This window comes from Eptatretus burgeri, chromosome 8 (genome assembly GCF_056783735.1).
Source record: "Eptatretus burgeri isolate ZD-2024b chromosome 8, Ebu_testis_v1, whole genome shotgun sequence".
Classification (NCBI taxonomy): domain Eukaryota; kingdom Metazoa; phylum Chordata; class Myxini; order Myxiniformes; family Myxinidae; genus Eptatretus; species Eptatretus burgeri.
Window position 1 is genome coordinate 37451197 of NC_140968.1, and position 13459 is coordinate 37464655.

Below are 13459 nucleotides of genomic sequence, written 5' to 3' on the forward strand. Positions count from 1 at the left end.
ACAATCCAGTCGTGACCCTCTCGGACTAACGCCGGGAACCAGTCACGGGTGGACCTTTCGGTCTCACCGCGATCGAGCCAATCAGCCCCCGCGTGGGATAGGGTTGCTCGCCAAATTCGACCTACCTAAGTACCCACACGGAGGGTAGACCGGGCGATCGCACCTCGCCGCAGGTCGACTTCGGACACGGGCCACTTAAGCGACCCGTTCCGTACTATCGGGATAACCAAGCGGTGTTATCGTCGGCCTCGACGGTTCGATTAATTATCGGGCGTATTCAGCCCACTACCAACCCTTTACGTGAAGCAAGATGAGGATTCAATGAAAGAAATGACGAAGCGAAGCGGGAAACAGTTCAACACAAAGCACATTTATTCGCGATGAACGGAAAGCACACATATTCAATTCCACCAAAAGCACATAGAAAAGAAAAACACAATGCAATTTACACAAAAAGCAAATGCGACAATGCAGATCTAATACCGATTACGCGAGCACACGGCAACACTTATACAATTTTACTTCACAGACGGCGCCGACAACACATACCCAAAACCAAGGAAAAGAATACCCTCAAGGATGAGGCGGGCCTGAGGCCGAGACCGGGTCGGGCCTACCCGTCTGGTGATGAGACGCGGAGCGGCGATGGTGCCTCAACTCCGCGGGCCTCGCGGGCAGTGTCTGGTAGGGGGTGGGAAAGGGGCCCCCTTGGTCGCACTATCTCAGCGCGGGGGGAAACAGGAGGGGGTTGCTGATGCTCGGGGTATAGAGGATTCCTACTCTGCCTCGAGTCCCGCGACGAGCGTCTCCACCTCGGCCAGGTCGCGCTGTCGGCCTCCCTGGGGTGCAGCTCCCTGCACGACGCGAGCACCCCCTCGTCTGCCCTCACCGCCTCTCCACAGCTCCGTCCCCTCCGCTCCAACTCCAACGCACACGACGACGACCAGCTCCTTCTTGCTCCTTCTTCCCAACTCCACCGCCCGCGAAGTCTTGACTCTCTGTTCCTGTTTTTTTGACTGACGAACACGGTCGCTTATATCAGCCCCGTGGCTTCGCTCTCTCATCTTTGACCCCCTCCCTTCGACCTTTCACCTCGCTCCCCATTGGCCCGAGAAAAAGTGGGCGTGAATGCTTTTTGATCCATAAATTTGCATATAGCGATCGCCCTCCAACGCCCTGGAGGCGGGGCCAAATCGCCCCTCGCTCACCGATTGGACGGAACAAAAGTGGGCGTGTGTCGTTTTTGATCCGTTTTTGAAGTGGAAAATCCGTGGTTTTGTACACGCTGTTCGGCGCGCGCCCTGCACGAGTCCAACACCGGTACCCACAAGCGGCGCAAGAACGGTGGCGATGCGACGGTTGCGAGGTGTGACGTGAAGCGGCGCCGCGGTGGGTGGTTGATGTTGTGGTTGTAACAATGGCGGTTGGTCCAAAATAAAGATAGTAAAAGAAAAACAGCTATCCTGAAGAGTCGCAGCACGCATAAATGACATGTATTCCCACTAGACAACGGGTTTGGGCCTAACTACACATGTACTTACCGAGATACCTCACCTAAGGGACCTGAATGGTGGTTTGCGAATTTGGTAACCACAACACTACCCCCTCCCCTTTTTACAGACTCGTCCCGAGTCGTCAAATTTTCGTGTGCCATCATGTGTAGTTTTCCCCTAGTACATTTTACCTGCGGATCCCTGAGTGCGACATTCATGGTATTCGTGTCCCCAAAATAAATAACCTGAGGGCTGCGTAACTATCTAAACAAACTCACTCACACGGACGACTTAAATAAAATTGCCGGCGCTAAGACAAACATGCCGGGGGCGCACTCATATGTACAGTACATCTTAACCTTAACTTACAAATTTTACACTAAACCATGGCCCAGGATCACTGAACTCTGCAAAAGAAAAGCAGTTAGCAGGGAGCCAGGCTGCTCGCATGCAGTCTCTGGCTCAAAACAATGCAGGTGACAGGGAACGTGGCTGGCTGCTCACACGCAGTCCAAGGCCTTCCCTTTTGAACTGAACGCAGTGAACCACAACGGTGCATGGGCTGCACAACCGTTGTCTCCGTGCCAGCTCAAGTGGCACACGCAATGAACACAACGAATGGATGGATGAATGGTTTGAACTGAACGCAGTGAACCACAACGGTGCATGGGCTGCACAACGCAGTCTCCGTGCCAGCTCAAGTGGCACACGCAATGAACACTACAAATGGATGGGTGAATGGATGGACGCAAACACGGTGCACGGGCCGCCACTGCAGGCCCGTGTTGTAGCTGCCAACAGGGCAGTTCTCGCAGCTTGCAAACTGTTGCTTTCTGATCCTGGCACACATGGCAATGAACAGGGGGGGGGGCAAAGCAAAAATTGAACGGGGCTGGTGAACAGGGGCAGTGGGCATGGCATGGCAAAGGCTGCAGGCAAACACAGCCCGCAGAAGAAGGCCGCTGCAGGCAAACACAGCCGGCAGATGAACTGGCCGGCACAGGCCTTGAAGAAAAAACAGCCAGCCGGCAGATGAAGTGGGCCGGCACAGACCTTGCAGCAAAACACGGCCAGCCGATGGCACAGGCCTTGCAGCAAAACAACAGCTGCCGATGAAGTTGGCCGGCCTCCGCCTTGAAGCAAAACACGGCCAGCCGATGAAGTTGGCCAGCCTTTGCCGTTCAGTGGAGGTTGGTGGAGGGAGTGCGGTGGTGCTGGCCACTTGGAAGGCGGGCTCGGACCTACCTACCTGTCTCCCTCCCACCTATCGCCTTTGCCTGTCACTGTCTATACCCACTCCCTTAATTTGTGAAAAACCAATTTAGCCCCCACTTATTTTTTTATTATTATTTTTTTTTCTTTTACTTCCCCACTATAAATCGTCCCCTAACCCCCTTTATCGTCTTTGTTCGGCTAACCTATCCTGTCACCTAGCCTACTCCCAACCCCTACGTTCCCTTCCCGGAGGGGAATAAAGGAGAGCTCGCGTCCTGTGCCGAGGCCCAACTCAAGCCTCAGAATGGCCTCCCCAGAGTTCAGCGATCTATAACACAAAGTGGGTCCAGCGGCCCACAACGACAGCGAGGGGATGGATGGTGCGGAGGGGTACATCTCCTAATCTACCCTAACCATTAACTGTTAAACTACTCCGGGGCTTCAACAAGCGCCTCGCGCTTAAACTATTGGTTCTAACAACCCAGATTCCCGTCGCCTGTGTTGGTGTCCTCACAATTTCGGGCCTCGCCCCCCAATTTTCTCTCCGTGCCCTCACACGGTCTCCTGGCTGGGACACGTGGCTCCCTTTGGCAGGCACGACCCTCTGCCGATTCTCCCGCTATGGCACCCCCGGGCACTACACTGCCTCCGAGCCTACCAGCTCCCTAACACCGGGGAGTGCCCCCCATGGCACCTCCCCTGAAACGCACACGTGGCAGGCTGGCTTCCCGGGCCCCTTTCCGAGGGTCACCCATGCCCACAACACTGCCCACGCGGCTAATGGCGCCCCGGGCCTCCGCACCAAGCAGACGCACCCGTGCCCACTACGCTATCCCGGCCCCCCATGGGCCCTTGGCCTACCGCGGCCGACTAGCCTGGTGCCCGGGGTACCCACTCAGCGATACTCACCTTTCGCAGCCACGCTCCCAAGCCCGTCAACAGGGCTCCTGCACCCCTCCAAATGGGTCTCGAGCCTACATTCCCACCAACAGCAAAACGACCTCCGTTTTGTAAATTTGACTAACCCCGAACCTCACTTTACTCTGACCCCGGGGTCCCTTGGGCGGGAGTCACTCCTCCCCCCAATCACTCATCGCACCATGCATTCCCCATTCGCTCCACACACACAGACCCGCTGGCCTCACTCACTCACCAAGCACATGCCTCACAACTCACCAACTCTTCAACACACACACCGCTGAACTCTGCCATCCTCCTAACTACATCCCCGAACTAACTCGTGCTCCCACGTCGTCCCTTAAACTACAGCACGTTCCTTTTAACACTACGTAGCTAAGCTACGTCCCCGCAACACATCCACAAGTCTGTCACTGTCCCCTAACTCAAAAATTCATTTTATTTCCCAACCTAAATCTGGCTACAATCCCTCTAACTAATCCATTCCACGGACTCCATGAGGACTTACCCCTGCCCCATGAAGTCGGTCTAACTAAGCTAACCCTTCCCCCTAACTAGTTTCCATCCTGTGCCCAGGTAAGGGGGTCTTCCACCCCTTTCCCAGGAATCCTGTGCACCCGAAAGTGAGGCTTGTTTTTTTTTGTTTTTTTTTCTTTCCATGCGCAGCGCCAGCGCGGCAACTCGCGCACTTTGCACCTGCCCGTGACGTCATGCAGCTGCACGTGTACCTCGTCCCTCCTTGGACGGTACCATCCGGCCGGGATACCCCTCCTGCCGGATTCCAACCACACGTGCAGCCATGACGTCACCGTGCGCATAAAAAAAAAAACACAAGCCCCACGTCTCGAGGGGTTCCCCACGCGAACACATGTGCTTTGCCCGTTGGAGCTTAACACACACGATCGCGTGGAGAACCCGTCCGGTCCAAATCCATTTACCTGCCTAAACTTTGTCCGTCCGCGGGATCGGCAAATCCACCGCTGGCGTTTCCGGACCGGGACTTCACTCTCGCAAGCGAGCACGTGGCGGTCTCGTGCGTTGCACAGCACGAACCTCGTGCTCACTGCTGGGTGAACCTGGCACGGTCCCCGAAACAACTACAGCCGCTACTCGGCTTTCTTTCTTCACATGTCTCCGTCGTCGCCATTCAACCCACGCACACCTGCGTGTTACGACGCTCACACTCCATTCCATTACATTCACACCGGGGACGCGGCTGCGTGCTCCCGCATGCCGACCGACATCTCCCTTACATACCGCTCTCTCACACACACGGTCTCCCTTGCACTCAGCGACCTTGCACACGGCCGTTCACCCACGCATGCTACCTCCCTCGCACACGTGACTCCACTCACTCGCGGTCTTTCACTCACACAAACCACACCACTCACACACGCGGGGGCACTCACCCGCGGTGCCTCATCCACACACCGTGCCTCACTCATACACCGTGCCTCACTCACACACGCGGGGGCACTCAACCGCGGTGTTTCACTCATACTGGCCGTTTCATCCACACACGCGGGGGCACTCACCCGCGGTTCCTCATCCACACACGGCGTGCTGGGAAGCACGTACTCTGGCACCATCGCCACCACACCACTCACACACGGGGTCGCTTCCACACACGGGGACGCACTCACACCTTGCACCACACACACAGGGACAACCACACTGGGGATTTGTGTCCCCACAAGGGTCTCCGGGGCCTCTATACCCCCCAAGCTCTCCGTGCACCTGTCCACAGCACTCGTCCCCTCAACCTCGCAAAACACGACCGAACTCACCTGGTCGTGACTCGCCTCAAGGGGGAATACTCCCTCCCCTCGTTCCTGGAGGAGGCCATCCAGCTGCTCGCACCGGGCCTCCACCCAGTCCGCGAGCTCACCCCCATTATCCACCACTACCTCTGTGTGTGTGTGTGTGTGCGTCACTTACCTTGTCATTATCATGCAGTCACAGTCTCTCCTCTATTTTTTTTGTCTCCCGTGTCTCTATACATTTATAAGTTTCTGTTGTCCCCTCCTGTCTCTTCGTCTCCGCTTCTTTCTGGCGTCTTTCCCTTATCTTTATGTAGGTCAACCTTGCTTTCTCTTTAAGTCGCTCCCGTCCTTCCCTGTTTTTCACTCCTTGCTCTTTCACGATCTCCGCGTACCTCATCCTTGCTCTCCGTATTAATTGTTCTTTTCTCTCCCTCGCAATTACTTTCACCTCGTCTCTTGTCTCCCGAATTACTTTTTCCTTACCCGCCTCCACCGCGGGCCTGTCAGCCGTTGCACCCCCTTCCAGCTCGTTTGCTCCCACACGTGGAGTCGCCATTCCCAGCTCCCTGGTCACGGCCTTCATGCCCGCCTGCAGGCATCGGCCCATGTTCTGCGTCTCACCCCGGAGCTTTTTCATTTCTTCCTTCATGTTTGCTTCCATTCCGTTCATTTGTTTGTTCATTTCGTTTTTCATTCCATTTGTGTTTGTATCCATCTTTTCGTTCATTTGTTGTGTATTCGCATCCATCTTTTCGTTCATTCCTTTCATTTCGTTTGTCATTGCCGCCAGCATGGCGCATAGCTGGGCCATGTCGGGTACGCTTGAGTGAGCCGTTTCGGCAGGGGTTGGGGAAGGGTTTTGGTGGAGAGGGGGGGGGAGGTGTCATACACCGCGGCCGCTGCCGCACCCATTTCGGGCTCTGGGTTCAGTTGGGCGAGTCCGTGTTCCTGCACAATCAACATTTCCTGCACGGGGATTCCATCCTGGACCATGGACTCTACATTACTACACATATACATTTCTAATACCCCCGGCTCCCGCTCGCCTTGAGACGCCATCTTGCTTCTCTTAAAGGGTTAATTTGAATCGCTCGTAATTTGGAGGGAATCGGGGGTCGCTTCTCTCACCCCTGGACCGATTCCCGTGAATTTAATTGGAGACAGGAGAGCCCGTTTTCCTGTTCTCCGATACCAGTGCCGCGAGGAGGGCGATGGATTTGTATCCCACTCCTGACACCAGTGTTGCGGATTCGCGCCCGCCGGCGTGCTGACGGCCACGTAACTCGAATCGCGGCACGTCGCCCACCGGACGGACAATCTAGTCGTGACCCTCTCGGACTAACGCCGGGAACCAGTCACGGGTGGACCTTTCGGTCTCACCGCGATCGAGCCAATCAGCCCCCGCGTGGGATAGGGTTGCTCGCCAAATTCGACCTACCTAAGTACCCACACGGAGGGTAGACCGGGCGATCGCACCTCGCCGCAGGTCGACTTCGGACACGGGCCACTTAAGCGACCCGTTCCGTACTATCGGGATAACCGAGCGGTGTTATCGTCGGCCTCGACGGTTCGATTAATTATCGGGCGTATTCAGCCCACTACCAACCCTTTACGTGAAGCAAGATGAGGATTCAATGAAAGAAATGACGAAGCGAAGCGGGAAACAGTTCAACACAAAGCACATTTATTCGCGATGAACGGAAAGCACACATATTCAATTCCACCAAAAGCACATAGAAAAGAAAAACACAATGCAATTTACACAAAAAGCAAATGCGACAATGCAGATCTAATACCGATTACGCGAGCACACGGCAACACTTATACAATTTTACTTCACAGACGGCGCCGACAACACATACCCAAAACCAAGGAAAAGAATATCCTCAAGGATGAGGCGGGCCTGAGGCCGAGACCGGGTCGGGCCTACCCGTCTGGTGATGAGACGCGGAGCGGCGATGGTGCCTCAACTCCGCGGGCCTCGCGGGCAGTGTCTGGTAGGGGGTGGGAAAGGGGCCCCCTTGGTCGCACTATCTCAGCGCAGGGGGAAACAGGAGGGGGTTGCTGATGCTCGGGGTATAGAGGATTCCTACTCTGCCTCGAGTCCCGCGACGAGCGTCTCCACCTCGGCCAGGTCGCGCTGTCGGCCTCCCTGGGGTGCAGCTCCCTGCACGACGCGAGCACCCCCTCGTCTGCCCTCGCCGCCTCTCCACAGCTCCGTCCCCTCCGCTCCGACTCCAACGCACACGACGACGACCAGCTCCTTCTTGCTCCTTCTTCCCAACTCCACCGCCCGCGAAGTCTTAACTCTCTGTTCCTGTTTTTTTGACTGACGAACACGGTCGCTTATATCAGCCCCGTGGCTTCGCTCTCTCATCTTTGACCCCCTCCCTTCGACCTTTCACCTCGCTCCCCATTGGCCTGAGAAAAAGTGGGCGTGAATGCTTTTTGATCCATAAATTTGCATATAGCGATCGCCCTCCAACGCCCTGGAGGCGGGGCCAAATCGCCCCTCGCTCACCGATTGGACGGAACAAAAGTGGGCGTGTGTCGTTTTTGATCCGTTTTTGAAGTGGAAAATCCGTGGTTTTGTACACGCTGTTCGGCGCGCGCCCTGCACGAGTCCAACACCGGTACCCACAAGCGGCGCAAGAACGGTGGCGATGCGACGGTTGCGAGGTGTGACGTGAAGCGGCGCCGCGGTGGGTGGTTGATGTTGTGGTTGTAACAATGGCGGTTGGTCCAAAATAAAGATAGTAAAAGAAAAACGGCTATCCTGAAGTCGCAGCACGCATAAATGACATGTATTCCCACTCGACAACGGGTTTGGGCCTAACTACACATGTACTTACCGAGATACCTCACCTAAGGGACCTGAATGGTGGTTTGCGAATTTGGTAACCACAACACTATATATACATACATATATATATACATACATATATATATATATATATATATATACATACATATATATATATATACATACATATATATATATATATATATATATATATATATATATATATATATATATATTCCCCATGACAACTAGATCATAATTGTGAAGTTTCACGTCAATTGATGAAGCTGTTAAAGAGAAATAATTTTTGAAAGATTTTCGTTGAATCCATTATGGCTGTCAGACCATGTGACCTATTAATTATTCGTGAACACCCTGGTATCCCCAAGGCTTGGGGAACGTGTGGGTGAAGTTTCCCCTCCATCTGTCAAGTGGTTCTGCAGAAGATTTTTCAAGGTTTATTGTTCAAAAAAAAACTGCTGCCAAACCATGTGACCTATGACATCATAAGTGGAGAACTTTTTGATCCTCATGGAGAGGAGATCATACCCGTAAAGTTTTGCCTCAATCTGTTCAGCTGGTTCAGAGAAGAAGATTTTTGAAGGCTTTCATGTTAAAAATATATGGCTGCCAAAACATGTGACCGATGACATCATAAAATTTTCCCCCCATACAATTTAGCCTTAGATGACCCTCAAAAATTTTAATACTGATCTGATTAGGTGTTTGATGTGTGCAATTATGTCACAACGAAGCTCCCCATTATGATCATCAAAAAAAATCATCACTCATTTCCCATGGTGAGTACTTGCCATGTGCCAAATTTCAATTTTTCCATTGAGTGGTTTCGGAGATAGAGGTCCAAAGTTTTTCCTTTTTTACATGACTGCCGAACCACATAACCTATGACATCATAATTATCATTAAACATTCTACATGAGTAGTTGCACCTATGGTGAAAATTGTGTGTCAATGGGACAAGCGGTTGCAGAGAAAACAGAGAAAATTAGCATGGGCAGACGTACGTACGTATGTATGTACGTACACCCGAAAACATAATTCCTCGGGTGACTTCGTCAGCGGAGACATAAAAAATAATCCCACACTGGGGCAAGTAAAGTCATTGACATAAATAATCTAGAATAAGAACCAAAAGATTACTTGAAAATATCTCAGGTAGATTCAAAAGAAAAGAACATTATTAAAAAGCTAATAGGCATAAAGAAACTAAGCAAGCCATCCCAAAATAAGGAACTGTGAAGATAACAGGAACCATGACCAACCACCACCAAAAAAAATAAAATTCTGCAAAAGAGGTCAGCCTAACCAAACTTCCCTTTGTGAAAATTCCTCACTTACAGCCCACTCGCTGTTCCAAATCCAGCCACGCAGAGTTCCACTTTGGCCAGAGAACTGTCCAGACTTCGTCTTCTCCAAGAAACCTTTTGATTCGATGTTTTGAGACACCAACTTGCTGCACACCGCAAGGAATCACAATATCAATTGGTACCACGTTGCTCTCAGAAGATTATTTTGAGCAGCATTGCAAAACAAAGACGAACAAATGCAAAGCACAAACCATCACCACCACTACTCCTACTACCAACAACACCTCCACATTGGGCCACACAAAAACAACTAAGGAAGTTAATGGCAGGGCAAGTGAAGTGCTTATGACTCTGTTGGATGTTTACACATCAATTACAAAAATAATGGTATAAGTAGAGGATGAAGCTTATTTGGGGAATGTTCAGAATATTTTATATCACTTTAAAAATAATTTAAATGTTATAGAAGCAGCTCCGAGTAAGGTTAAGCCTATTTATAAGACTCAGATTGGGGCCACGATATCTGAATATGCTGCACATAATATTTTCAAGTGTTTGTGCATTTGTACGTTAGTTTCTCACAGCCAAACTAAAGCACCTTGCGGCACCAAATTTTGGGTGTAGGTTCTTCAAAATCTGGGCAAGGTTTTAAGCTACCACATATTGGCTATGATGTCCGTTTTGAGGCCACCAAAGGCTGCTATATAGTGTACTAGCTGAAACACCTGGAATAGTCTGAGGAAATTCAATGAAATATTTATTAAATATTTATTTTCCTGCATGACAAATTTGGGAATGGTGGCCTTATGGTTTTGTATGAATTACCAATTTTCGGCGTTGCAAAATGCACTGGGACCACTACCCCTTCTTTTAATTCATTTTATTTTTGAAATTTTTTTTAGTTGAGGCTTTGGAATAAAGTTTATTTATTTCACTGCAAACCATGTATCACAAAATTAAAGAACGCCACAGAAAAATGCGAAGACGTACAAATTCTTTCTAGTTCCAACTCTTGGACACGATACGTAAAGTTCTCGACAACAAATCACTACAACCTCAACATACGATCTTCACAAAACATATTACTCGATCGCTCCCTGGAAAAACCCAGGCAGTGTAAAAGCAACATACTCATTTGAGGCCTGAACATGGAGGTGTTAAAATAAACCTGTGTAAAGCAATATTTTTAACAACATGCACTTCCTCCTCCAACCTCCCAACTTTCCCTCCCTCCTCCCACAAAGATACCTGGCGTTACCCAGCATCTAACATACCTCAATCGGACTACCACAATTAAGCACATACTCCCACCCCTTACCCAACCTACTCTCACCCCATTCCCTCCCTCCTCCCACCTCCACCCTATCCCTCTCTCCTCCCACTTCCACCGTTCCCTTCCCTCCTCCCACAAAGGTACCTGGCGTTGCCCGGCATCTCACGTAATCTATTGGATTACCATAATTAAGCACATTTTTCGAGACATATTATTTATCGAGCTGCAAAACATTTTACAGAAATATCTGCAAAATTGAATATATTGTTACGGATCTGGAGTTCAAGTTCGACCACGAGGGGAAGCGCTCGAGTTCCTCCCGAACACCAAGCACGAACGCCAATTGGTACTGCCAAACCTGGCAGGGTGTCACGATTTTGTGTGTTACCATTTCCGGTGGATTGACCGCACCAAGCGAGTTTCGTGCCCTCGATGCATACATGTGTTAACTTTCCGTATCAGGTGCATCCCAGTGGAGCTGCCAAGTACGCACCAACTAACACGAGCCAATCGGTGGGGTAGAACTTGCCGGCTACACCACGTGCGGATCATGCTGGACCGACAGGGAAAAGACGCTCGAGCTAGGTACATGTATAACATGCAAGTTTATTAATAATTAAGGCGAGGAAAGAGAATGTGGCACAATAAAAGGTTTTATTACAAAGGAGTATGTACCACAAGGAAAAACAAGGATTCGTGAGATGTGGCAAAAGAAAAACAGTTGCATACAAAAGAGGACACAGTGTAGAGGTAATCCGATATTAAGAACATCGACAATCCCAACTTTACACGATACAAGATGGGCACCATCAGAATAAATCCCGAGGAAAGTTAGAGAGTGGGAGAGTGAGAGAGTGAGAGTGAGTGCTCATCAATAGTAGGGTTGAGGATAAAATAGAGGGAGACTTGGTGTGAGAAGGCATGTGGGGAATAATGAGGGCTCGGGGAGAACACAGGGAGTGAACAAGATGGATACAGCTGCAAACTCTCAGGAAAGAAAAACTGGAGATTTGGAAAGAGATGGGCTTAGGGAGGGTTAATGGGGGAAGAAAAGATCATGGTTGTAGATGGGGAATGATCTGAGTTGGTGGTGAGCAGCTGTCTTGAAACACTTGAGGGAAGAATATGATTGAAGAGACTAATTAAGTTGATTCCACAAATGGAAAAAAAAATGAATGAATGAGTAGAGGTGAGTAGTGATGCTGGATTTTGCAAGTTTCACCAGAAGGGGGTTACTGGCAGATCGTGAGTGCCTTGCAAATACCTGAGGGAGACAAAGCACAGGAAGAGCAGAGGATGCAAGACCAGAAAGGAGATGGTAGAAGACAGAGAGACCACTGACCTGACTGCGATGGGAAAGTGATAGGCCCAGAGACTAAGCTTCAATGTGGGAGATTCCAATTATCTTGAAGACTTTAGTTTCCATGGCGTCAAGCTGAGCAAGGTGTGAGGTAGGGGCGAAGAACAGAAAGGAAAGCAGCACTACATCAAGCTACAGATGAAGACCTTGCAGGTGGATAAGAGTTTAGGTGTGCAAAGAAAAGACTTTGCAAAATGGAGGATGCACAGTTGACGACTGGCTTTGGAGGCCAACTTCAAAGTGTGGTTTGATCAAAAAAGAGCATGGCTGATAGCGAGGCCCAAACGTTTTTGACTAGACTTAAAGATGAATGTTAATAAAGTAGATGAGAGGGTTCGAGAGAGAGAGAGAGAGAGAGAGAGAGAGAGAGAGAGAGAGAGAGAGAGAGAGAGAGAGAGAGAGAGAGAGAGAGAGAGAGAGAGAGAGAGAGAGAGAGAGAGAGAGAGAGAGAGAGAGAGAGAGAGAGAGAGAGAGAGAGAGAGAGAGAGAGAGAGAGAGAGAGAGAGAGAGAGAGAGAGAGAGAGAGAGAGAGAGAGAGAGAGGGTTCGAGGGTTCGAGAGAGAGGGTTCGAGAGAGAGAGAGGGTTCGAGGGTTCGAGAGAGAGAGAGAGAGGGTTCGAGAGAGAGAGAGGGTTCGAGGGTTCAAGAGAGAGGGTTCGAGAGAGAGAGAGGGTTCGAGGGTTCGAGAGAGAGAGGGTTCGAGGGTTCGAGAGAGAGGGTTCGAGAGAGAGAGAGGGTTCGAGAGAGAGAGAGAGAGAGAGAGAGAGAGAGAGAGAGAGAAAGAGAGAGGGTGAGAGAGAAAGAGAGGGTGAGAGAGAGAGAGGGTTCGAGAGAGAGAGGGTTCGAGAGAGAGAGAGGGTTCGAGAGTCGAGAGATCGAGAGGGTTCAAGAGATCGAGAGAAAGACTTTGACTTTTGTATCTTTTTATTATAAAAATAGAAAAGAAAGCCCCCAAATGGGAGTTACATTTTCATTTCAGAGAAAGAAGGAAAACCAATACAAGAAGCAATTTCTGAACAAAGGAAAGGATGAATCGGGTGGATTATTTACAAAACATTTCACAAAAGGATAAACATTCCTCTCAGACTTTGCAAATAACTTCTTTTATACACCATTTTGATTCGAACTGTGGTAATCTTCCAGTTACTGAAAAGAAAACAAAATCCAATTTAACACGACTTATTACAAGGTTTTGGAACAAAAACAAAGCATCTTCATCATTTACTCCAACACCATCAAGTTTTCTTTTCCTTGACTTATACACTGCCATCTTTGCCTGAGCAAGCAGGAAATTGGCTAACATAACA

General features: G+C 50.2%; 1 protein-coding gene across 3 annotated transcripts in view; it reads right to left on the reverse strand.

The window, feature by feature from the left end:
- Positions 1-13459, reverse strand: part of HEXD (hexosaminidase D) — a 134177-nt gene that overhangs the window by 61058 nt on the left and 59660 nt on the right. For all 3 annotated transcript variants that reach the window (XM_085891592.1, XM_085891593.1, XM_085891591.1), the window contains exon 3: positions 9552-9666. In XM_085891592.1, the coding sequence (XP_085747718.1) occupies positions 9552-9666 (115 nt within the window). The remainder of the gene's footprint in view (positions 1-9551; positions 9667-13459) is intronic.